The sequence below is a fragment of the Heptranchias perlo genome, chromosome 9 (genome assembly GCF_035084215.1).
Source record: "Heptranchias perlo isolate sHepPer1 chromosome 9, sHepPer1.hap1, whole genome shotgun sequence".
Classification (NCBI taxonomy): domain Eukaryota; kingdom Metazoa; phylum Chordata; class Chondrichthyes; order Hexanchiformes; family Hexanchidae; genus Heptranchias; species Heptranchias perlo.
Window position 1 is genome coordinate 55,685,090 of NC_090333.1, and position 25,278 is coordinate 55,710,367.

Sequence of the window (25,278 nt, forward strand, 5' to 3'; positions counted from 1 at the left end):
CATGGACCCCAGCCAGCTCACAAGTAATGTATCACTGGTAATCTTTGTAACCTCCTCCAGCCCTACAACCCTCCGAGATCTCTGCGCTCCTCCAATTCTGGCTTTTTGCGCATCTCTGATTTTAATCACTCCACCATTGGAGGCCCTCCCTTCAGCTGCCTAAGCCCTAAGCTCTGGAATTCCCTCTCTAAACCTTTCTGCCTCTCTACCTCTCTCTCCTCCTTTAAGATGCTCCTTAAAACCTACCTCTTTGACCAAGCTTTTGGTCACCTGTCCTAATATCTCCTTGTGTAGCTCAGTGTCAAATTTTGTTTGATAACGCTCTTGTGAAGTGCCTTGGGACGTTTTACTTTATTAAAGGTGCTATATAAATGCACATTGTTGTTGTTCAGTAATGCAGGAGTACAGTACACAGGTGCCAGTCACTCTCCAGTAACATGACCAAGTGGCCATTTGTTATCTGTGAGTCCACACAGTGGGGGTGATTTTTAACTGCCAGCCACTATTTCTAGCTTGAAAAATGGGCAGCCAGCAACTTAAGATCATGGAGGCATCTCATCTGCTCCATTGATGCCCAAGGCCCGTCTGATGCAAATATCAGGGATGCCTGTAAATGGACAAGCAGCTTGCCCACCTGAGACAGGTGGGAGGCTGCTTAACTGTGCAAGTTAGGGTCCTACTCTGGTTGTGAGACCTCGATTATAATTTTCAGGTACAAATGGGTGGATTTTGCACCGCACACGTTCTGCCCATTGGTACCAGGCGTTGTGCGGCCTAACCAGCTTTCCTTAGACTAGTTGTGAACCTGGGACCTTCTGTATTCATTGTCTAATCAGCATGTAATTAAATCCTCCGTTATAAAACTGTGCAGCAACAGTAAAAATAATTATATTCAACAAAATACATGATCACAGCTGCAAAATATTGTATTCTTTAATTATGGCAATTTAGTCTCCAATAGTAGCACTGTGTGATTTGGAACTCAGGAGTGGAGAGGATAGTATACACAAACTACGTACCACCAATCCATGGTCCCATACAGTGGCACTTCTTTACCATATAATAAGGTGTAAAATCTTCGGGTAAGCGTTCTCCAAGGCGGCCTTCGAGACACACGACAACGCAAAATCGTCGAGCAGAAATTGATAGCCAAGTTCCGCACCCATGAGGACAGCCTCAACCGGGATCTTGGGTTCATGTCACGCTACACGTTACCCCACCAGCGAACAAAAGCTATCTGTTTTTAATATAATGGGTCATTTGCTGGCTTTCTCTGCCTTCCGGATGTTTCTGCCTCTCTCTCTCTCTGTTTTTTTTTCCTGTTTGTTTTTTTGTTGAATGTGTATTCGGGGTTCTGTAGGTGACACCTCTCTGTCTGAACACGGTGATTGCCTTGGCAACGGGCAGTTGCAGGGGCAGTCTGTAAACACCATGTATTGTTCTGTGATGTATAAATGCGTAGGCTTCAAGGAGCTCCTGACATTTACCTGAGGAAGGAGGAAGCCTCCGAAAGCTTGTAGATTTCAAATAAAAATCGTTGGACTATAACTTGGTGTTGTAAAATTGCTTACAAATATAATAAGGTCTAAGAGCAATAACAGTGGGGAGAAGACAATTGTTTCAAATAAATAATACCAGATCTGGGTTGTAATGCACTTTGCCTCAGTAGTCTCTCATCGATGAGGCAGTAGGTTGTAAGTTGAAACCCTACTCCAGGTCTTGAACACATTGATCTAGGTTGACACTATGACGCAGTACAAAGGGAGAGCTACATTGTTGGAGGTGCCATCTTTGATGAGACATTAAAACGAGGCCCCATCTGCCTATTTATAAAAGATCCCAAGAAGCTTTATCAAAGAAAAGCAGGGAGTTCTCCCAGTGTCCTGGCAAGTATTCAGCTTTCAACCAATTCCACCCAAAAACACAGATTAACTGGTCATTCATCTGATTGTGGGATCTTACTTTTTGCCAATTGGTTGCCGCATTTGCTTACAAGAGTGACTACATTTTAAAATAATTTATTGGCTGTGAAGCACTTTGAGACAGCTTAAGAACATGAAAGGTTCTTTATAAATGCTAATTCTTTCTTTCTTTACAGGGTCGGCTGCCACGCTTGATAAGATCCTAAATGTTTTAATGTCATTAGTAGTATTAAACCATGAATTAACGGTACCTGAACACCATCGGAAAAGCTAGAGACAGGGCTGCCATCTTTCAGCCATGTCAAGCTTGGCACTGGGATGCCCCTGGCCTCACATTCCAGTCTAACCGGGTTATTTACCACCACCGTCACCATGTCACTGCTGCCAAAGATTGTCGGAGGAACTACAGGGGGAAATGATCAACATGAAAACACAACTTGTGTAAAATTTTAAAATAATGTCATTTGTTTCATATTAATTAAAACATTGCGTATCAGTTGTCTTTACTGTGCATCAGTTGGTACATGTTATCTCCATTGTCTACTTTTATTATGGAGTGATTCAATATTGATCTTTCAGTAATATTCCCAAAGTACATTCTTCTCATTGGGGTATGTGGGATCTTGCTAGTGCAGAATGATTGCTGCGTTTGCCTACATAAGACTTCAAACTTTCACTGGGGGTAATTTTGGCTTTGAGTGATAAAACAGGTGACAGTGAATCAGCAGCCTGTTTTACATCTCTCCTGATTTTTATTTTCACTGAAGTCACACAAAGTCAAAATTAGTCCTAATGTGTATAAAATGTATTGAAATGCTTTGAAATAAGGTGCTATATCACACACACATTTCAGGTACATCATTTACGACTGAAGAATTGCATTCTTGACGTACACTAAAAACTAACTTCACAGAAGGATGTTAGTTAGTCATAGAATCATAGAATGATACACATTTGGCTCATTGTGCTTTTACCATGGTGGCAGGTTGGCAGCGGGGGGGGTGAAGGTGCGCATGGCAAACCTGCATGAACCAAACTTACCGTTTCCGACGCGATCGCACGTTGATTGATAGCGATTAAAGTCCTGGGGAGAATGGAAGATCTGGCGCTGGACTGGAAGACCGGGATGGGGGGGGGGGGGGGGAAGAGGGGAAGATCGGGGGGGGGGGGAAGAGGGGAAGATCGAGGGGGAGGAGGGGAAGATCCGGCGCTGGACTAGAAGACTGGGGCGGGGGGGGGGGGGGAGGGGAGAAGATCAGGGGGGGGTGGTGGAGATTGGAAGATCGGGGGGGGGAGGGGGGAAGATCGAGGGGGAGGAGGGGAAGATCCGGCGCTGGACTGGAAGACTGGGGCGGGGGGGGGGGGAGGGGAGAAGATCGGGGGGGGTGGTGGAGATTGGAAGATCGGGGGGGGGAGAGGGGAAGATCGAGGGGGAGGTGGGGAAGATCGGGGTGGGGTGGTGGAGATTGGAAGATCGGGGGGGGGAGAGGGGAAGGTCGAGGGAGAGGTGGGGAAGATCCGGCGCTGGACTGGAAAATCGGGGAGGGGGGGGTGGAGATTGGAAGATCGGGGGGGGTAGAGGGGAAGATCGGGGGGGAGTAGAGGGGAAGATCGGGGGGGGGTAGAGGGGAAGATCGGGGGGGTAGAGGGGAAGATCGGGGGCGGTAGAGGGGAAGATCGGGGGCGGTAGAGGGGAAGATCGGGGGGGGTAGAGGGGAAGATCAGGGGGGGTAGAGGGGAAGATCGGGGGGGGGTAGAGGGGAAGATCGGGGGGGGTAGAGGGGAAGATCGGGGGGGGGTAGAGGGGAAGATCGGGGGGGGTAGAGGGGAAGATCGGGGGGGTAGAGTGGAAGATTGGGGGGACATCGGGAGAGTGAAGAGGGGGACATTGGAGCGGGAGACATTGGACATCTGAGCAGGTTTCAAAGGTATGTTCATATTTTCACTTCCTTCCATGGTTTTTATTTAATTTATTTTGTTTCTTTTTCCCTGATCCGGCCCTTCAGGCCTGGTTTCACCAGGCATGAATCAGAAGCGGTGAGCAAGCCGCCCAGGTAAGTTAAAAATCTTTCTAATCCCTTCATCTGTCACAGGTAAAGTGCTTTATGTACCTCAGTACATTTGGCTCTTTAACACTCATCCCGCCGGCTTTAATCGCTGGCGGGACTTCCGGTTTTGGGTCACCCACGTGCACACAGGTGGGTCCCTGGGAAACTCGGAAGTCAGTGGGTTGGAGCCGGCTTCCAAACCTGAACAGGATTTCCGCGATTTTCGGAACCCCCACGCACCCGCAATTGCCTCCTAAAATCACCCACTTTGTGTCGGCTATTTGAAAGAGCTATCCAATTAGTCCCACTCCCTGCTCTTTCCCCATAGCCCTGCAAATTTTTCCCCATCAAGTATTTATCCAACTCCCTTTTGAAAGTTTTATTGAATCTGCTTCCACCACCCTTTCAGGCAGTGCATTCCAGATCATAACCACTCGCTGCATAAATTTTTTTTCCCCTCATATCGCGGCTGGTTCTTTTGCCAATTACTTTAAATCTATGTCATGGTGACATAGCCAAATTTAGCCCTGCATCTTAATAACATCACCATAATGGTTAACCAGTCCTTTCCTTAATTATTACTCAGTGTACAATCTTCCTGTGTATGATTAAATTAGTTTTAAAATGTCTAAATCACAGCCATGCAAAAATGATGCCTATGTGCGAAGCATGTATTCAGTGAACAGTTTTACAACCTAATAACGTAACATTGGGATTTAAACTTTTACTATTAAAATAAAATCAGCCTCGTGCTTCACTGAACAGCTGCTAAAATATGTTTACCTCATTATTGGTAATATACACATACTGCAGTTATAAAAGTTTTGATGCTTCTAATCATTTTTAACATATCTTATACAGCATAATATATGAGGATGTGTTTCCATTATCTTATCAGGATATGGCACTTACACTAACTTTATGAATGCACAATGTGGCTTTACTTACCATAAACCTCCACACTATAGAATATCTCAGCAGTTCCTGCCACATTGACAGCTGCACACCTGTACATGCCCGTGTCTGGTACCTGGGCACTGGCAATCTGGAGAAACTGACCCCGATTCAGTATGGAAGCTCCGAAGCTTGTGCTGATTGGCCGGTTGTCTTTGTACCATTTTAAAGCTGGTGTTGGAAAAATAAATAAATGATTTTAGCAAACGGTTATTTTACAACCCAAATCACTGTATTGAGTTATTGAATCAAAGTACAGAACAGATTTTCCATTCAAGGTATAAAACTCCTTATTCCCAGTTGTTCCTATCTCTGATAATTGCTCACACATTGTATATTCCTATTAACTATAAATCTTACAGACTTTAAATTTAAGGTCTGCGATGTCCAAGCTTCCTGGTGGTTTAGGGTCAATCTACTGGTGGTGTTCAAGTTCACTGATGGTTTACAATATCAGCTAACTTAGTCTAAGAAGCTCTCCTTGCTGATCTCTGATACTCTTTCTTTTCCCTCCAATCTTCAATTTTCCCTGCAACTTTCTTCCCTTAGCTCTCCTCTTCTGAAGGTGATGGCTCATGATGGGGTACATTTCCATGGGTGATGGTGCTCTCAGTGAGAGTCATATGTGAACCTTAGTGGTCAGAGCTGATGGGACCTTTTAACTAAGGGGCCATCGTGGCTGAGCCTGACCTGATCACCTGAGACAAAAGCATAAATGTGTTCTTTTTGGGTGTATTTACAGTGCTGGTACACATAGCAACCAGAACAAATCATCATTTTTAGTATCCGCACACACTGAGGTTGGGATCAACCCTGTTATACAGTGCTCAATACCACACCGCATGGCGCTGCTGTACAATTTGCAATTTGTGGGCTAAGAATTTTTGGGCAGACATAGAAGGTCCAAAACTAAATTACATATTATTCTGAATACCCATCCTTGAAATTACGATAACATTTTCCCAAAAAACAAATATTTAAATGAAGGTGTGTAGTTAAATTTAAACACAACAATCAAACTGTATTCCATTCATACCATTGACAAAGGAGGTAACCAGCTAACAGCTGCAGAGTTAGATACCTCTGGAGCATAAATAGGAGTTTCTCAGACCTACCTGGTATTGGATTCCCTGATGCTTTACATTTCAGTTCTATTGGATTTCTAACAATCACTGTCTCATTTAGAGTTAGGTCTCCATCTTCAATACTCGGAGGTTCTACAAAGCCAAGCAAATTAGATTCTCATGGGTAATGATTCGGAAGAACTCGCTGCCACATGGAATGGTTGAAGAAGATAGCATTGATGCATTTAATGGGAGGCTTGGTGCATACTTGGAGAATGGAATAGAGGGATATGGGGGGCAGGGTGGGAAAAGGTAATCAGAGCAAGAGGAGACTGGTGTGGTGTAGATACTCTAGCATGGACCAGTTGTGCTGAATGGCCTGGTTCTGTGCTGTGGATTCTATGTAATTCTATGTAAAGATATTAAGCTTTTTGATATTTCTTCCTTGAAAATAATATACAAAGTTAATGTGTTTCAAAGCCAGTTTTCTTTTTAATAGGATTGTTACAAATTTCATGTCTGCTTAAATATTCTCTGGGGTTCAGAGGTGCTGGACACTCCCTTAAGTGATCCCTGCATCTTATGTTCAGTATGGTGCCCATACTGCCCAATATCTTATATGATAGCCTAACCTGGGGGCATTGCAGTTATACCCCTTGTGATCTGAACTAGATATTGTTTCTTTCATACATGCCCTCATGTGTGCTTCTCCAACCTTTCAGTAGGTGAACGAAAAACACGTCAGTGAGACAAGATCAGATACAAATTGTTAAGCTGCTTTATTTTACAGATGACAAATGAATGTGTAAAGTGCAGTTATCATCAAAACTCAGTTACTTCACTTAACTTCTAGCCCCTCCTCATGAATAAGAAAATAATAAACCACACAGTCATGTGCTGAATAGTGAGCTAACTATATTTTCTTTTGGTCCATCTTAGCATTGAAACAGACCAAAGCTTACAGGGACATGGTAGGCATTGTCTTATAATAAACTGCCTAGGTCTTTCTTGCCTTCCTTTCAGCAAGCCGTTCCAAGTACCGCCACATTGGGAGTCTTTGTTCTCCCCCCGCCTCCTGGACAGGAAACTAGCAGCTGACCCCTGGCCCTCTCCCTGAGCAGGGATTGTTCAGTAGGGCTGCCATTTAAACCAGTTGCTGCCCCCACCCCTCGGGGGGTGGGTCCCTAAAAGTCATCTCCTGCTCTTTTCAAAATTAGTAGGACCATCTTGACATATGAGCCCGAAATGAGTGAGCAGACACCTTATAGGCAATTTTAACCCTACCTGCCTGGCGGAAATCAGGTGGACCAGTTAAAATTGTGTGGGAGGCTTACCCATTGACAGCTCTCTCTATTCCCACTGTCTTCTATTTTAACCTGCTGCCCGCCTGAAGCTGGCAGGGTCCTTCTTAAAATACGCAGATCGGGGTCCGATGACACTGTCGGGCTACGACAATTATTTTAACTGTGGCCTGAGAGGGGAAGCCGTTGTGGCTTTCCTGCCAGGTGAAGACAGCGGGAAGAGGAGCTGGGGCCAGAAGAGGCCCAAACCGGTACAATTTTAAAAAAACTTTTGATAACTTTCCTTATGGGGCCAAGAGAAGCAGGAGTGCACCTCCAGGCCCCACAAGGAAAGTTTAGGCCTCTCCCATCCCGGACTTCCCCCTGTCCCACAACATACCTGAATGCCGTTGACCATTCCTTTGGTCCTAGCCCATAGCCTCCTGCTGTTTGAAATTACGCTCCTGCCCACCAGCCAACCGTCGCTTCTCACCCGTTTTGGGTGGGCAACAGACTGGGGACAAGCAGATGAGCTCCAGGAGTTAAAATTACCTAGACCTCACGCTGCTGAGGTTAGAGGGTTTTGGCGCTTGCCTCGACCCCCACGTGCCTGATTCCCACTCCGGGTTAAAATCTAACCTATTATCTCAGTTAGAAGTGATAAGTGAGCAGCAACATTCCACAAGCCGGTCGGTCAAGCTTTAACACGTTCTCCCCATCTGCTGGTTGCTGTGATCATTTTAATCCTTTCAGAGCTGAATTTAACTTTAGATAACATTCTTAATTTAAACCGTACCAAGTTCCTTCCCATGGGAAAATTGTCAAAAATCCCAAAACGTGACAAGGATTATATGCAAATCATAAAATATGTTGCTCAAGGTCATATGCCAGGAAATAAAATGTCACACTGGACAAATACAGTTCAAGCTCCATTATCTACACTCCTACTATCCATCATCCCAATTATCTGCCAAAGTTTTCATGAGACAAAACCTTGCACCATATGTCAACTCATTACACAACTTCTTCTGTGATTTGTATTTTATTTCCTTCTTGGCAAATAGCACAAGATAATGTTCATTCTGTTATTTGTATTATACTAGTCTTTCTTCTTCTATTTAGGGTATTGCTGGGCCATACTTGTAAACTAAATTTTGTTGACCCTCGATTACCCATTAACTTTTATTAAACCATCATTGTGGCAGATAATTGAGGTTCCACTTTACAACAAATCACTAGAGGAACCTACCAGCACACATATATGCAAAGATACCACATCTACAAATCAAAAGTTTATTGATCAACCTTTATTTTTGAACTGTTTTGCGGTAACAAAAGTCTTTATATTATGATGGGTGTGGTGGTATAGTAATGCCATACTGCCCTAACGTATCATGCCACAGAGGGGTAGAGTGCAGGCTCACTCATGTAATTCCCCATATCGGACTCCTAATCTCAACTGTACCATTAGGAGAGATGGTGAATAGAGGCTGGGTGTGCCTTCACAGGGAGGAGAGGGAAGAAAAACTAATTGAGTCACCCCAGATGCCTCTCTCACCTCATGGCAAACAGGTCAACAGCAAGGGAGGACAGAGACCCGGATCCAAGTCACTTGACTGCTCTCTCAGTTGGATAATAGTTTTGACATGGGGAAGGGGGGACTTTAAAGGAAGGGGAGAAATATGTACCCAGTTAAAAATGCTATGCATAAAGTAACTAAAATTGTATTTTTTACATATATAATTTTTTTTTAAATAGTAGAAGCAAAACAAATGTGTGTTAGTGTTTATTGTTATAGAGTAGTTCTTACCATGTACATTGAGTCTGATATGTTGCTGTGCTTCTCCAGCTGCATTAGTTGCTACACAGGAATACCTGCCTGCATCCTCCAGCAAGGCATTCACAATCTGCAGCATGCGACCTGCATACTCCAGCTACAAACACACAGGTGATATGTTGAAGCTTTGTGAATGAGCTACAAATATGGCACGTTAGGTGTACAATGTACATATATGTAAAACCATGATCCCCATTTCATCCCTATCCCTGGTTTTAAAATGCTTTCACTTCCCACTCCTTCCCCCCAGTCAGATCAACCCACACTAACTTTCCATTCCTCAGCCCTGGATACAGAAAGATTACTCACTTCCAGATGGAAATGCAAAGCTTTGGAATGTGAGATTACTGAGATTTAGTTAGCGAGTCATCAATAATTGAGAGAGAGAGATTTTCCCATTTTGCATTAAAAGGGGATTTTCACCCAATCAGTTACAGAGCAAAATGGATTAAAAAAAACAGCAACAGCAAAAGAAATGGGGGTAATTTTAACCGAACCCGCCCGGCGGGAAGCTGATGGGATTGGGTCGACCGCCTGTTCTACACCCTGCCCGATCCAATCCCATCAGTTTCCTGCCGAGCGGGTTAGGTTAAAAGAGTTCACGCCCTGTTCATATCTTCACATTAACATTCCTCTCTGGAAGGTCATTCAGTCCCCTAGATCGCACATATTACTGAATCCTTCATCTGTAGACAGGACCTCTAGACCACTGACTATGAATCTGGTGAGATGCAGCCATTCCTGGCTGGCATGGGGCAGGCATATCACAAGTCACTCAAATGATAAAAGTGTAAGAAGGTGTCTGTACTGCGATATCATACCCTTCCTCAATTACTCTTCTTTACAGGATCTGTGTGCTGTCTGCCTTAGATTTGAATCATTAACTGAGTCGAGCAGTGTGCATGAACAGTATCTAAAATACTGTGCGATTTAAATGTAACTATTTTGCTTCACAATCCTGTCGTCTTTGTATTTTAATAATCTCCCAAACTGTGATCAGCAAAAAAGTTCTTCTACATTTTTACAATTGCACAATTCATAATTTTCTTCCTTAATTCTGTAAAAAAACATATTTAGTAAGGATACTATGTATAACCTTGTAAGCACTCAATACTGCAAGTAACCAACAAAAATCAATATTGTTTAACTTTTAATGTTTAATAGAAATATTGGGGGTGAAATTTGACGTGGGCAGAAGATGCAAAACAAGCAGAATCGCATCTGCCGGCCGTTATACAACACGCCCGATATTCAGTGTCATTTGAAGTCGACGGAAGTGAATACCTGGGCAGAAAGTATAATGGGCGAGTGATGACATACTGCCTGTTTTGCGTCCCCACCCATGTTCAATTTCACCCCAAGTTTGTTTTAAAATTCCAAATGTTTACAATAAAGCATGAAACATGTAGATTCTGCATTTACTGTACCTATTTTACAAAAATGCAGAACTATGGTTTTTTTCCCCTCCCCTGGGGTACAGTTCCATTGGAACTGGCAGCCTCCAATTCCTTGCCCAAGTGGCACTCTTCACACATGATTCTAGACAGCAGTTAAGATATTTGAACACACTTAATGTGGCTACCATATTTCAGTGAACGTACCTTGATGTTTCCTCTTGCTGTGTTTACTGGCCGTCCATCTTTGAGCCAGGTAATGGTAGGGTTTGGAATTCCATTGGCTACACACTGCAGGGTTACAGTTTTATGAACCACTACAGCTCTTTCAGAAGGTCCTGTTGATCTAATTGTTGGTGGGACTGCATTGATGTAAAAAAAAAGTTTATCCAATTTCCATAGCAACTAAAATTGCTTTCATATTTCTAACTCCTGGCAGCAAACTAACTCACTGAATCTTAATTATTCTCAGGCAGCAGACTTGGTCCTACCATGTAAACAGTCACAGGAAATAAAGGGGAAAAAACTGGAGCATTGTAATGAAAGAAATTACTTTGTAGATTGTTTTTTTAAATGAGAGAATGCCATCTAATAAACATTAGGAAATTATAAAAACACATGGCTTCTGATCTAAGTTTATTAAGGCAGATACAGTTCAGAAAACACAGACTCATCTAAAAAGCAGATTGTGCTCTTTGGCTGGATCACCAGTTGCAGCATCCAACAGAGGTTGTGTACTTAGCCCTTGAAAAGGAGGAAACAATCAGCTAAGGTGCAACTTCTATCTCAAGTTGAACCTTAGCTTCATTCCATACGAACATACGAATTAAGAGCAGGAGTGGGCCATTTGGCCCCTCGAACCTGCTCTGCCATTTGATAAGATCATGGTTGATCTGATTGTGACCTCAACCCTACTTTCCCATCTACCTACTATAACCTTTGACTCCCTTGTTAATCAGGAATCTATCTAACTCAGCCTTAAAAATATTCAATGACCCTGCCTCCACCCCTCTCTGGGGAAGGGAGTTCCACAGACTCACAACCCTCTGAGAGGAAATATTTCTCCTCATCTCCGTCATAAATGGAAGACCCCTTTTTAAAAAAACTGTGGCCCCTAGTTCTAGTCTCTCCCACAAGGGGAAACATCCTCTCAGCATCTACCCCTTCAAGTCCCCTCAGGATCTCATACGTTTCAATAAGATCACCTCTCATTCTTCTAAACTCCAGTGTATACAGGCCCAACTTGTCCAACCTTTCCTCATAAGATAACACCCTCATCCCAGAAATCAGTCGAGTGAACCTTCTCTGAACCGCCTCCAAAGCAATTATGCCCTTTCTTAAATAAGGAGACCAAAACTGCACACAGTATTCTAGATGTGGTCTCACCAATGCCCTGTACAACTATAGCAAAATATCTCTACTTTTATATTCCATTCCCCTTGCAATAAATGACAACATTCCATTTGCCTTCCTAATCACTTGCTGTACCTGCATACTAACTTTTTGTGATTCATGTACTAGGACACCCAGAGTTCTGTAATCTCTCTCCATTTAAATAATATACTGCTTTTCTATTCCTCCTACCAAAGTGGACAAATTCATATTTTCCCACATTATACTCCATCTGCCAAATTTTTACCCACTCACTTATCCGATCAACATCCCTTTGCAGACTCCTTATGTCCTCTTCACAACTTACCTTCCTACCTACCTTTGTCATCAGCAAATTAAGCAACCATACATTCGGTCCCTTCATCCAAGTCATTGATATAGATTGTAAATAGTTGAGGCCCCAGTACTGATCCCTGTGGCACTCCACTCGTTACATCTTGCCAACCTGAAAATGACCCATTTATCCCAACTCTCTGTTTCCTGTAGGCTAACCAATCCTTTATTCATGCTAATATGTTACCCCCTACACCATGAGCTCTTATTCCTTCATATTATCAGAGAGCAAACCTGCCAGAGGCCATGGAGATATCACCAATCTCCTGCCATCTTGGCTTAAGTCCATTATGCATTACTCTGAAGAATATGAGGAGTATAAGGTACATCAAAATAAAGGTAAAAAATAAATGAATAAAAACATTTCAACAATCTGTTCTGGATATGCAAGAGTTACCCTGAACTACGACATTGAATTCCCGCTGTCGATTGCCTGCTTCATTTGTAGCTACACATTGGTATCTCCCTGTATCAGAGACTTGGGCTTGAGAGATGATCAATTTATGGCCATTGGCTGAAATTTGAACACCGACCATGGTTTTAATCGGTTGGCTGTCCTTCATCCACCTAAAATAAAATAATACATTTTTTAAAATCAACAAGTTTTAAACAACAATATAATTTCAAGCTGTTTATTGACAATGCATATAATAACAATGAATCACTGTAAAAGTCATAAGCTAGGAAAACGTGTAACTCATTTTGTTACCCGCATTTGAATTTTGAGTACAGATTTTCATCAGCATTTAATTTCTGTAAAGTGTAAACTGCACAGCTCATTTTCTACACAGCCTGTTATAAAGTAGAAATAGGAAACTTTTGGCAAAGGTCTAAAATCTCCGTGAAATGAGTTACACCGCTGATGTCCCTTTAAAAAAGAAGAGGTTTGCCCTTGCCAGTGGCCTGTAGAGGGATATAGAAGCAGGTTTCCTGGGTCTGCTCATTTGCATTCCCATTGGTGCAAAACCGTTGTAAGCTCAACTGTTGTCAGCAATTGAATTATCTAGAAACTTCTGTTCAGCCTTTAAAAAGACAGTTAAACCTCCAATCTTCTGCAGCAGACTGGAGACAAACAGGTAAGTGACTAAGCTGCTCAGAAATATGCTCTGGAGATGCAGCTTCCCAGGAAGAGGGTCACCCCAATCCCATGAGCCTACTGTAGACCATGAGCAGCCAACCACCTCACGTGATCTTAGGCCTCAGGTGGCAGCTATCAGTGGTCAAATGGCCTCCACTTCAGCATTGCAGCCCTGCTGCACTGAAGACTGAAGGACTAAAACATTTATTTACCTGAGGTAAGCAGAAATTTCTGGTTGCCCCTTAGCAGATGCTCCGATCTGAAGGGGCAGCACTGCAAACCTAAATGCCCAGACTTTGGGGTAAGCGTTTCCTTGGTGGAATTCCTGGAAAATGAGCGGAATGTCACTTCTGTATCATTAAATCATCCGCCTGTTTCAGGCCGGATACTCCTGCCCATGTCTGGTAGGTCCAGGAACATAGGAACATAGGAACAGGAGTAGGCCATTCAGCCCCTCATGCCTGCTCTGCCATTTGATAAGATCATGGCTGATCTGTGATCTAACTCCATATCTGTGATCTAACTTCCACACCGTTCACCTGAGGAAGGAGGAAGCCTCCGAAAGCTTGTGGAATTTAAAATAAATTTGTTGGACTGTAACTTGGTGTTGTAAAATTATTTACAATTAACTCCATATACCCGCCTTTGGCCCATATCCCTTAATACCTTTGGTTGCCAAAAAGCTATCTATCTCACATTTAAATTTAGCAATTGAGCTAGTATCAATTGCCATTTGCGGAAGAGAGTTCCAAACTTCTACCACCCTTTGTGTGTAGAAATGTTTTCTAATCTCGCTCCTGAAAGGTCTGGCTCTAATTTTTAGACTGTGCCCCCTACTCCTAGAATCCCCAACCAGCGGAAATAGTTTCTCTCTGTCCACCCTATCCGTTCCCCTCAATATCTTATAAACTTCTTATAAAGGAAATATGTGTAATGCGGAAATGAGGCGGAGACCCAGCCTTACAGGTCTCCTCAACTTTTTCTCCTCCCATGTCATCCTGGGAACTGATGCACATAGGGGTCCAGCCAGAGGAACATCAGTTCCAGTAAGTCCTCCAAGCCACCAACTCCACTGATGTCAACTGTACTCACTATGTAAGCAAAAACATTCAGGAAATCAGCAGAAATGGAGGCAACAAAACAAAAGGATGTTAATGTTAATCTGAAGTCTTTGTCACTGTTTGATTTTCTGATGGCGAGATTCTATCGTTATGATTTCATCATCTCCACTGCTATTTGTTCATTTTGCAATGCAAACACTAGCAATGGTGAAAACTAAAGTCAGTCTCACATGATGTTTGGAGGAGGAGTTCCTGTTGCATCACACTCGAGTTCCAGTGTATTATGGGAAACTACGGTGACGTCTGTGGCTTCATCACTCCCTTCTATGATTGGCGGCACTGTGCAAATAAAGAAAAAGCAAAGTGCGTGAGTTTTGCTGCATCCAAGTTACGTGGACAGCGCACAATAAGTAGTCAACTAGCTTCCGTGCATGTGTGGAGTACGATCCACATCTCCATTGAGTGCAGCAGAATATTGCAACAGTGTTCTTTGTTCAATCTGCAATTACATCCATTATGCCCTGAGAAATAAACAAGCATCACCATCCCTTTTAACCTCTACTAAATTATGTAACCATTAACCTTTTTAAAATGTGGACATTTTCTTATCACATCGCAATTGAAGAAACAATTATAAAGGAGAATTAGAGAAATTGTAGAAACAGAGAACATTTCTCTTATCAAAATATTCGCTGACTAATAAGTAAAATTTTGATTTGACCAAATGTTAGTATTTGGGCACCAATTTGCTACAATAGTCCTCAAAAGGATGAGGGAAAGAGAGACTTTCCACTAACAGATAGGATTGAGTCCATAGTGTAAATGACCACTGACTAAGGCTTCAATGTTGTTTCATGAATTGAAAGGAGCCTTATTGTACATTTATGTTCTGCTTGGGGAATTTACATGAAATTCAACTCAAAATTCACTTAAATTTTGGAATGTTGTAAAAATTTGTAACAGTAAGGGAAACGAGCCATAATGAGTGTGGGAAAGACCGAGCGTGAGAACATTGTTTTTTATTCATTTCCTGGTATTAATACCCATTAGGAGCATTTTAACTGGGTGAAGTGGCAGCACACATCAAAACACTTTTATGTACCAGGCTGGCTGAGTGTAACTGTAACCTTCCAATAAAGTCATTAATTTTCCGCAATGACAACTCAGATATTTACAGTGAATTGCAAGGTTACTTTCACCCTCACAGGGAGAATCAGGGATAGTCTTCTATCCCTATCTCTGACCCCTTTGAGCATGGCTTTCCTGCTGGGAGTGTAGGATTGCAGAATTAATCCATACATATCTTTATTCCCTTACCCAAAACATCTACGGTGTACTTTATCTTGCTTTCGCCGGCGATACTGCTAGCCACACACACATATCCACCTGCATTAGATAAGGCTGCATTGAGAATTTCTAACTTTCTGCCTCCCTGAAGGACACGGGTGTTGTTGCTAGCTTTCACAGGTATCCCATCCTTCAGCCAGGTGAGAACAGGAGGGGGGTGGCCAGAAGCTTCACACTCCAGAACCAGTGAGTTACTGGCGATGACCTTCTTCAGCTGAGGAGCGTCAGGGCCTCCATCAATGTTAGGAGGGACTGGAAAAAAAAAAATCAGAGTAAAACATGTCACTTTAAATATAAAATCACACTTTTGTTAGAATTGCAGTGTTAACTCCCTGATGGCTTAGTTAGTAAGCATGGTTCTGAACTCTAAATCATACACAAGCATGTCATCCAGTTGTGCTGAAGAAGTTGATGTCAGCTGAACAGTTGGGATGTTATAATTTGCCTTGGTGCCTCCAGATTACGGTGGTGGGGAGGGGGGTGTGGGTGCGGGAAATCAGCCAGGGTCCTTCTTTCTGATTGTTACTGGAAAGTGCACTATCCTAAGAATAACGGAGAGTTCTTCCAGTGTCTTGGCAAACATTCGTCCCTCAACCAACATCACCAAAACAGATTAATTGGTCACCCATCTCAATTCGCTGTGTGCCAATATCTGCTATATTAACCTACGTAACAACTGCACTTCAAAGTAATTCGGTGACTGTGAAGTACTCTGGGACATCCTGAAAGAAAGAACTTGCATTTATATAGCACCTTTCATGTTCTCAGATTGGATCCAAAGTTCTTTACAGCTAACAAACTACTTTTGAATTGTAGTTACTGTTGTTTTGTAGGCAAACACAGCAGCCAATTTGCCGACAAGATCCCAAAACAGCAATGAGATTAATGACCAGTTAACTTTTTTTTGATGGTGTTAAGGATGGGAAAGATGCTATATAGATGCAAATTCTTTCTTTCTTTGTACGCATGTCAGGTGAGAACAGGGCAACCCTAAACTGTGATGGCTTCCCGTAGTGAATAGCTTGCTGTTACTCATGGGTTCAAACACAAAGAATGGCCACTTGATTGAGGTACTATATGGCAGTCAGCACCTGTGGAACCATGTCCCACTACGAGTCACGACCTTCAGGAGAAATATAGGGGAAAAAAGAGGAAAAAACATTGAGCAACAATATTCAAAAACTAGAATTTCACTTAAATGCGACAAATGTTCCTTAAATTTATTTAAACTTCTAATTTATTGCAAATGAGCTTTACAATTTTCTTAAACTATGAATTTTAAAATAAGCAAACAGATGTACAACTACAGTGGCCTGCTGTGGTCTAAACCTCTCTTTTTTTGTTACTCCAAGAAAACGTTATAATTTGTAAATTTTCCCCTTGGGATTAGTTAGGCTGCTGAAGAAACTGGAATTCCATATGGTTGGTAGCACACAGGGACTTGTATATTAAGGAGTAAAGAAAAGAAAAATGTCCACAGTAAATCAGACCATTCCAACTCTCCAGTCAGTGATTTAATTCTTGGTAAGATTCACCTCTTCAGTTAGTGGTTCAACACTTGATAAAGTCCAGCTCTCCACTCAATGGTTTAACTATTGATGAAGTCTAACTCTTCCCCCCACCTTTAGAGAGAGAAATTCACCAGTATTCCAGGACACAGCTAGAATTTTGCAAAAGGAGGTGCAAATACCCAATTGAGAGGCTGGCTAAACAGAAAGTTAGGATTCAGCATGATGTGCATGTGAGGGAGAAGCCATTAAATCTACTCCCAATTCCACAAACACACATCCTGACCTAATTACTCAGGCCAAAATTGGCTTAAGAGAAGTGGGAGAGTTGCACTACAACAACAACTTGCATTTATATAGCACCATTAACATAGGAAGCTTCACAGCAGAGTTTTCAAACAAAATTTGACACCAAGCCACATAAGGAAATATTAGGACAGGTGACCGAAAGCTTGGTCAAAGAAGCAGGTTTTAAGGAGTGTCTTAAAGGAGGAGAGGTAGAGAAGTGGAGAGGTTTAGGGAGGGAATTCCAGAGCTTAGGGCCTAGGAAGCTGAAGGCATGGCCGCCAATGATGGAGCGAAGAAAATCGGGAATGCGCAAGAGGCCAGAAATGGAGAAGCGCAGAGATCTTGACGGGTCGTTGGGCTTGAGGAGGTTACAGAGATAGGAAGGGGCAAGACCATGGAGGGATTTGAAAACAAGGATGAGAATTTTACAATTTAAAATTTTAAAAGCTATTTATCGTCTCTCCTAGCTGGCAATAAGAGCTTGCAAGATGGAGAAAAGAGAGAAAAAAAAGACAGAAATATAAATGTAAATAAAAGTAGAATTATTACCATACACATCCAGCTCATAGAGTTTTTCAGCAGTTCCAACGATGTTGGTGACACGACATGTATATTGGCCTGCATCTGATACATGGGACCGAGGGATCTGAAGGAAGTGCCCTCTGTCAATGTATGTAGCTTGTGGACTAGAGATGATTGGTCGATCAGCTTTGTACCATGTTATAACAGGCAGGGGAATGCCACGAGCCTCGCATTCCAGGGTCATAGGGCTATTCAGCAGAACTGTCAGGTCAGTTGTGATGTTGCCTCCTTTAATACTTGGTGGGACTTTTGGAACAATAAGAGAACAGTGTAAACATAATAATTGTAAAGTTGAAAGAAATGTTTTCCACAATTTTTAGATATCCAGCAACTCCAGCAATAGAACACTGGACTTCTAGTCTCGAGATGGGCAGTCTCATACTTCAGCTTTTACTCATATTTAGAATCACCAGGTTTTACTGGGTGAGTTTTACCAGATCTTGATCGGCTGCGCGAGATTGGAGCAGAATACAGTCTAAAGAAGAACATCAAGTCACAAATGATCATGTGGCCTGATGTCTCAGCAGGTCGTTGTACTGCATGGTGTGGTACTGATTCATAAGGACCAGGAAGGCTTCAGGTTCAGTTCATTGTTTGTGCTGAGTTAGCTGATCTCAGGTGAGGCAGGCGTATTTGGCTTTAGTGCCCTTGGGTTCTGTGGGAGAAATCGGAAACGGATTGTTTGAATGGGCCGAATCCCATGCATTGTTAACTGAGCTCCAGCAGCAGTTTGTTCAGCTACTGTCAAACTGTGTTGACAGATCGATCAGCTGTTAATACCAGTGGTCCCTCCGGACCACTGTTTGTTATGATTATAGTTCTGACAGATCAAGTTACATCACTGCCAGATGCTGTGTTGGTTCATAGTCTACAAATGTTCAGCACTGGCCTGAGCTGATAGGACTATTATAAGGTTGCTTCCTTCTTTTGTATTTAAGTGAGATGCATGAGCAATGGGGCAACAGAAAGCCATAAATACAATTCCCATAATCCTAACAGGACTGAAACCATCAAGGCTATTTTTGCAAATGTGCATTACCAGTGGGAAGCATCATCCACTGGCATTGTATATTGGGGAATTACAGGTGCACTGCACACAATTTTCTAACTATCAAAACCTCATGGTTGGAAAATCGTAGATCGCACAACAATGACCTCCCAATATGTGTGGCTGATGGGGGAGACTCTCTGCAGGTAGCATGCATTCGTTAAATCAGCCCTAGAGTGTACTTGATCATTCATCTCTATACATAGCCTTCATACATTCAATTTATTCTTAACTGGTTTGTATTTTATGGGAATAAAAATAGAAAATATTCAAAATGCCCAGAAGTGATGAAAGGCTCCATTCGAAATGTTAACTAATCTTTCTCCTTCGGATGCCAATCAACTCTCTAACAGTCCTCGTGGAGACGAAGTCCCGTCTTCGCACAGAGGACACCATCCAATGTGTTGTGTGGCACTATCACCGTGCTAAATGGGATAGATTCAGAACAGATCTAGCAGCTCAAAACTGGGCATCCATGACGTGCTGTGGGCCATCAGCAGCAGCAGAATTGTATTCCAGCACAATCTGTAAACTCATGGCCCGGCATATTCCTCACTCTACCATTACCAACAAGCCAGGGGATCAACCCTGGTTCAATGAGGAATGTAGAAGTGCATGCCAAGAGCAGCACCAGGTGAGGTACCAACCTGGTGAAGCTACAACTCAGGACGACATGCATGCTAAACAGCGGAAGCAACATGCTATAGACAGAGCTAAGCGATTCCACAACCAATAGATCAGATCAAAGCTCTGCAGTCCTGCCACATCCAGTCGTGAATGGTGGTGGACAATTAAACAACTAACGGGAGGAGGAGGCTCTGCAAACACCTCCATCCTCAATGGTGGCAGAGTCCAGCACGTGAGTGCAAAAGACAAGGATGAAGCGTTTGCAACCATCTTCAGCCAGAAGTGCTGAGTGGATGATCCATCTCGGCCTCCTCCCGATATCCCCACCATCACAGAAGCCAGTCTTCAGCCAATTCGATTCACTCCACGTGATATCAAGAAATGGCTGAGTGCACTGGATACAGCAAAGGCTATGGGCCCCGACAACATCCCGGCTGTAGTGCTGACGACTTGTGCTCCAGAACTAGCTGTGCCTCTAGCCAATCTGTTCCAGTACAGCTAAAACACTGGCATCTCCCGACAATGTGGAAAATTGCCCAGGTATGTCCTATCCACAAAAAGCAGGACAAATCCAATCTGGCCAATTACCGCCCCATCAGTCTACTCTCAATCATCAGCAAAGTGATGGAAGGTGTCGTCGACAGTGCTATCAAGCGGCACTTACTCACCAATAACCTGCTCACCGATGCTCAGTTTGGGTTCCGCCAGGACCACTTGGCTCCAGACCTCATTACAGCTTTGGTCCAAACATGGACAAAAAAGTTGAATTCCAGAGGTGAGTTGAGGTGAGAGTGACTGCCCTTGACATCAAGGCAATATTTGACCAAGTGTGGCACCAAGGAGCCCTAGTAAAATTGAAGTCAATGGGAATCAGGGGGAAAACTCTCCAATGGCTGGAGTCATACCCAGCACAAAGGAAGATGGTAGTGGTTGTTGGAGGCCAATCATCTCAGCCCCAGGACATTGCTGCAGAAGTTCCTCAAGGCAGTGTCTTAGGCCCAACCATCTTCAGCTGCTTCATCAATGACCTTCCCTCCATCATAACGTCAGAAATGGGGATGTTCCCTGATGATTGCATAGTGTTCAGTTCCATTCGCAACCCCTCAGATAATGAAGCAGTCCGTGCCCGCATGCAGCAAGACCTGGACAACATCCAGGCTTGGGCTCGTAAGTGGCAAGTAACATTCGCGCCAGACAAGTGCCAGGCAATGATTATCTCCAACAAGAGAGAGTTTAACCACCTCCCCTTGACATTCAACAGCATTACCATTGCCGAATCCCCCACCATCAACATCCTGGGGGTCACCATTGACCAGAAACTTAATTGGACCAGCCATATAAATACTGTGGCTATGAGAGCAGGTCAGAGGCTGGGTATTCTGCGGCGAGTGACTCACCTCCTGACTCCCCAAAGCCTTTCCACCAACTACAAGGCATAAGTCAGGAGTGTGAAGGAATACTCTCCACTTGCTTGGATGAGTGCAGCTCCAACAACACTCAAGAAGCTCGACACCATCCAGGACAAAGCAGCCCGTTGATTGGCACCCCATCCACCACCCTAAACATTCACTCCCTTCACCACCAGCGCACTGTAGCTGCAGTGTGTACCATCCACAGGATGCACTGCAGCAACTCGGCAAGACATCTTCGACAGCACCTCCCAAACCCGCGACCTCTACCACCGAGAAGGACAATGGCAGCAGGCACATGGGAACAACACCACCTGCACGTTCCCCTCCAAGTCACACACCATCCCGACTTGGAAATATATCGCCGTTCCTTCATCATAGCTGGGTCAAAATCCTGGAACTCCCTTCCCAACAGCACTGTGGGAGAACCTTCACCACACGGACTGCAGCGGTTCAAAAGGGCTGCTCACCACCACCTTCTCAAGGGTAATGAGGGATGGGCAATAAATGCCGGTCTTGCCAGCGACACCCACATCCCATGAACGAATAAAAAAAAATGCCAATCAATGCTAGTCATTTCCAGCATTTTCTATTTTTATTTCAGATTGCCAGCATTTTATTTTTGTCTGAGATTTAAACACTTCAGTCAACAAAGCATTAATGGAAACAATCTTTAGCAATGGATGTGTTAACTCTATTAGTCCAGATATATCACTTATGCAGAACTGGGACACATTTTTTTTGTGTGGTGGGGCTTCTAGCCTCAGTGCCATTTAAATATTTTTGGAAGACTCCCAGCTCTCCAGTATGGAGTCCATCAGTTCTGGGGGCAGAGATTTGTGGCAGGTTTCTGAGGCCTGCTGCAGCATAACGTTACTGGCAGCCTCTGGGCTGCTGGTAAAACTGCATTATAGAATGACAGGCCATTTGGCCCATCGTGCCTGTGTCGGCTGTTTGAAAGAGCTATCCAATTAATCCCACTCTCCTGCTCTTTCCCCATAGCCCTGCTAAGTTTTCCTTTTCAAGTATTTATCCAATTCCCTTTTGAATGTTACTCTTGAATCTGCTTCCACCACCCTTTCAGGCAGTGCATTCCAGATCAAAAAAACTCAGTTCGTAAAAATATTTCTTATCTCCCCCTTGGCTTTGAATTTTTTTTAAAATTAAGATTTTCTTGCTGCAGCCTGAGCAATCGGTTGCAGGCATCCTGACATTTAAACATTAAACCCTCCTCTCCCCTGCTATAGAAGTGCTGGATGCCAGGGACCAACAGGAGTCCCTGCCATCCAACACTGCTTTAGGGAAAGGATTGAAGATACATTGGATGACATATTCCTGTCATTTGTATTTTATTTCAATACACTTTTCCATTAATGGGCAGTTGCATTGAATATCAGCCATCAGTTCTGATGGGGAATCAAATGCACAGGAACATATTTAGGGATGCAGTGGAATGCATCCCAATGTCATTTCTCGCCCTGGCAGAGGGAAGACAGAAGATCACGTCCTTTGTATGTATAGTTGTTCAATTCATGTACAACAGCAAATTGTACATGGCTGTTCTAGGAGTACTCAGGCTTTTTTATATCGCTTATACAATACTTTGCTGAGTAGTTGTACTGTGTGAGGTGAGGCTGCAGTGATCAGTGTTCTTACCAATACCCATGTGTATTAAGAGCTTAACAGCACACTGAGAGAAAGGAAAATCAGTCAAACGTCATGTCTGAGGGGTGAATTATATCCAATTTCTTAAAGGATCATTTTTCTCAATTAGGTCTTATTGAAATTGTTAATTTAAAGTCTCCAATCCTTTCAGTCAAAAAGAAAAAAAAACACAAGGTGAAACAATAACTGAGCACAGTATTCTAGTTAAAATGTGAATTCTCAAGCTCTGACAGGACGTGCTCAGGGATATCCTAGGAGCACAATGATCTAAAACATTTTGCTTTTGTCAGTCAGCATATTTTATATTGTAAATCTATGCAGCTGCTTCTCATCTGCTGTTTGGCCAGTCTGTTGTGACTATTATTCTTCACAACCAGCATCTGGTTTCCTTTATAGAGCAGGGCAAGAACCCATCTCTCTGCAGGCATAACAGATGTCAGTCTTTCTACTTCTATACACATCATTTGTGAAAAGCTATGGATGGGATGATTAATTTGTTTGCTTTCTGTGTATCATAACTAGTATTTGGTTTTAACTGAGTTGACATTGAACTTAGCATGAGGGGTAGGGAACCTGCATCCATTTATGGAGTTTCTTCCTTTTCCTTTCGACCCTTTCCTGCTCTGTCTGGAAGGCATTTTGTGGTTTGCAAAACTCCCCTCATATCCATGCTTAATAATTAAACAAAACGCTCTTGCAAACTTTTAAACACATTTAAATACTTGCATGGACTTGCATTTTAACTCTCTAAATCCTGAAAAGCCTTTGTAACTTCCAACCTATAAAGATACATCAGCCAAAAGGACTTCCTGTACATTCCTAATCTGATTCATTATATAGTGGAATGAGAGCATTGTGTGGAGCTCATGCACTAATTACAGTATCCCTGGAGTGAGTGATTCTGTAGGAAATTGATGTAATTTTCTTAGTCCCCAAGATCACATTAGCATTCCCAGTTTCCTTTATTTCATTTCTTTCATCTACTTCCTTTATTTATCCCCAGAAAATGCTGAAAATACTCAGCAGGTCAGGCAGTATCTGTGGAGAGAGAAAGAGATGGTCACTGACCTGAAACATTAACTCTGTTTCTTTCTCCACAGATACTGCCTGACCTGCTGAGTATTTCCAGCATTTTCTGTTTTTATTTCAGATTTCCAGCATCCGCAGTATTTTACTTTTTCCTTTATCTTATTTCTCCGTCTTCTTTCTCCACCTCTTTCATACAAGTGATGAATATTTTGACACAACGTTACAAATTATGTAAGGGTACTCTCTTGCTTTTCTAGTCAGTACAATACTGTTGAGGAGTAAGAATGCATTTATGTCGCACTTCATCATATTGTCAAAATGGCCCAAATCATTTCCCCCTTGCAGTGCAATGATTTTTATGTAGGAGACCCTGCCTATATGCTATTCTGTTCAAATTGATACTTGAATTGTTTCAGTGACTTACCCAACCTGACTTTTACAATGTGCATTACAAATTTCATTTTGACTGTATATTTACATTAGCTTTGGTTTTGTTGCCAATCATGCACAGCTTAACTAAGGCATAATGATTTTATTAATTTAAGTAACACTCATGGAACTCCAGTGGCATTGCTCATTTAAGGCAGAGGATATTAGATCATAATATAATTACAGATGAGGAAAGCCATTCTGTCCATCTTAATTCATCCATCCAGAAAGATCCTAATGTCCTCCCATTTGTAGAATCCAACTGGATCTTAAATGGCTCCAGGGCTTTTGTCTCCACGACTCTACCTGGAAGTCTAATACATATGTTGATCAATCTTTGTGTGAAGCAGAACTTCCTGATATCAGTCCTGTATTTATGTTTTACTGGTTTGAACCTATGTTCCCTTATTCTCAGTACTTCCCCACACTCTGACCTAACTTCCCTAACGAGTACTCATTGTGTTCATAGAATCATAGAAAGGTTACAGCATGGAAGGAGGCAATTTGGCCCGTCAAGTCCGTGCCGGCTCTCTGCAAGAACAATCCAGCTAGTCTCACTCCCTCACCACTTCCCCGTATTCCTGAAATTTTTTTCCTTTCAAGTACTTATCCGATTCCCTTTTGAAAGCCACGATTGAATCTGCCTCCACCATCCCCTCAGGCAGTGCATTCCAAATCATAACCACTTGCTGTGTAAAAAACTTTTCCCTCATGTCGTCTTTGGTTCTTTTGCCAATCACCATAAATCTATGTCCTTTGGCTCTTGACCCTTCTGCCAATGGGAACAGTTTCTCTCTATCTAGATCCTTCATGATTTTGAATACCTCTATCAAATCTCCTCTCAACCTTCTCTGCTCTAAGGAGAACAACCCCAGCTTCTCCTGTCTATCCACGTAACTGAAGTCCTTCATCCCTGGAATCATTCTAGTAAACCTTTTCTGCACCCTCTCTAAGGCCTTTGCATCCTTCCTAAAGTGCAGTGC

General features: G+C 42.8%; 1 protein-coding gene across 4 annotated transcripts in view; it reads right to left on the reverse strand.

Moving 5' to 3' along the window:
* hmcn1 (hemicentin 1) overlaps positions 1–25,278 on the reverse strand; it is a 505,541-nt gene that overhangs the window by 177,801 nt on the left and 302,462 nt on the right. For all 4 annotated transcript variants that reach the window (XM_067990488.1, XM_067990487.1, XM_067990489.1 and 1 more), the window contains 9 exons: positions 18,056–18,334; positions 15,681–15,962; positions 14,594–14,702; positions 12,622–12,791; positions 10,707–10,861; positions 9,079–9,202; positions 6,040–6,141; positions 4,919–5,095; positions 2,174–2,325 (listed from right to left, as the gene is read on the reverse strand). In XM_067990488.1, the coding sequence (XP_067846589.1) occupies positions 2,174–2,325; positions 4,919–5,095; positions 6,040–6,141; positions 9,079–9,202; positions 10,707–10,861; positions 12,622–12,791; positions 14,594–14,702; positions 15,681–15,962; positions 18,056–18,334 (1,550 nt within the window). The remainder of the gene's footprint in view (positions 1–2,173; positions 2,326–4,918; positions 5,096–6,039; positions 6,142–9,078; positions 9,203–10,706; positions 10,862–12,621; positions 12,792–14,593; positions 14,703–15,680; positions 15,963–18,055; positions 18,335–25,278) is intronic.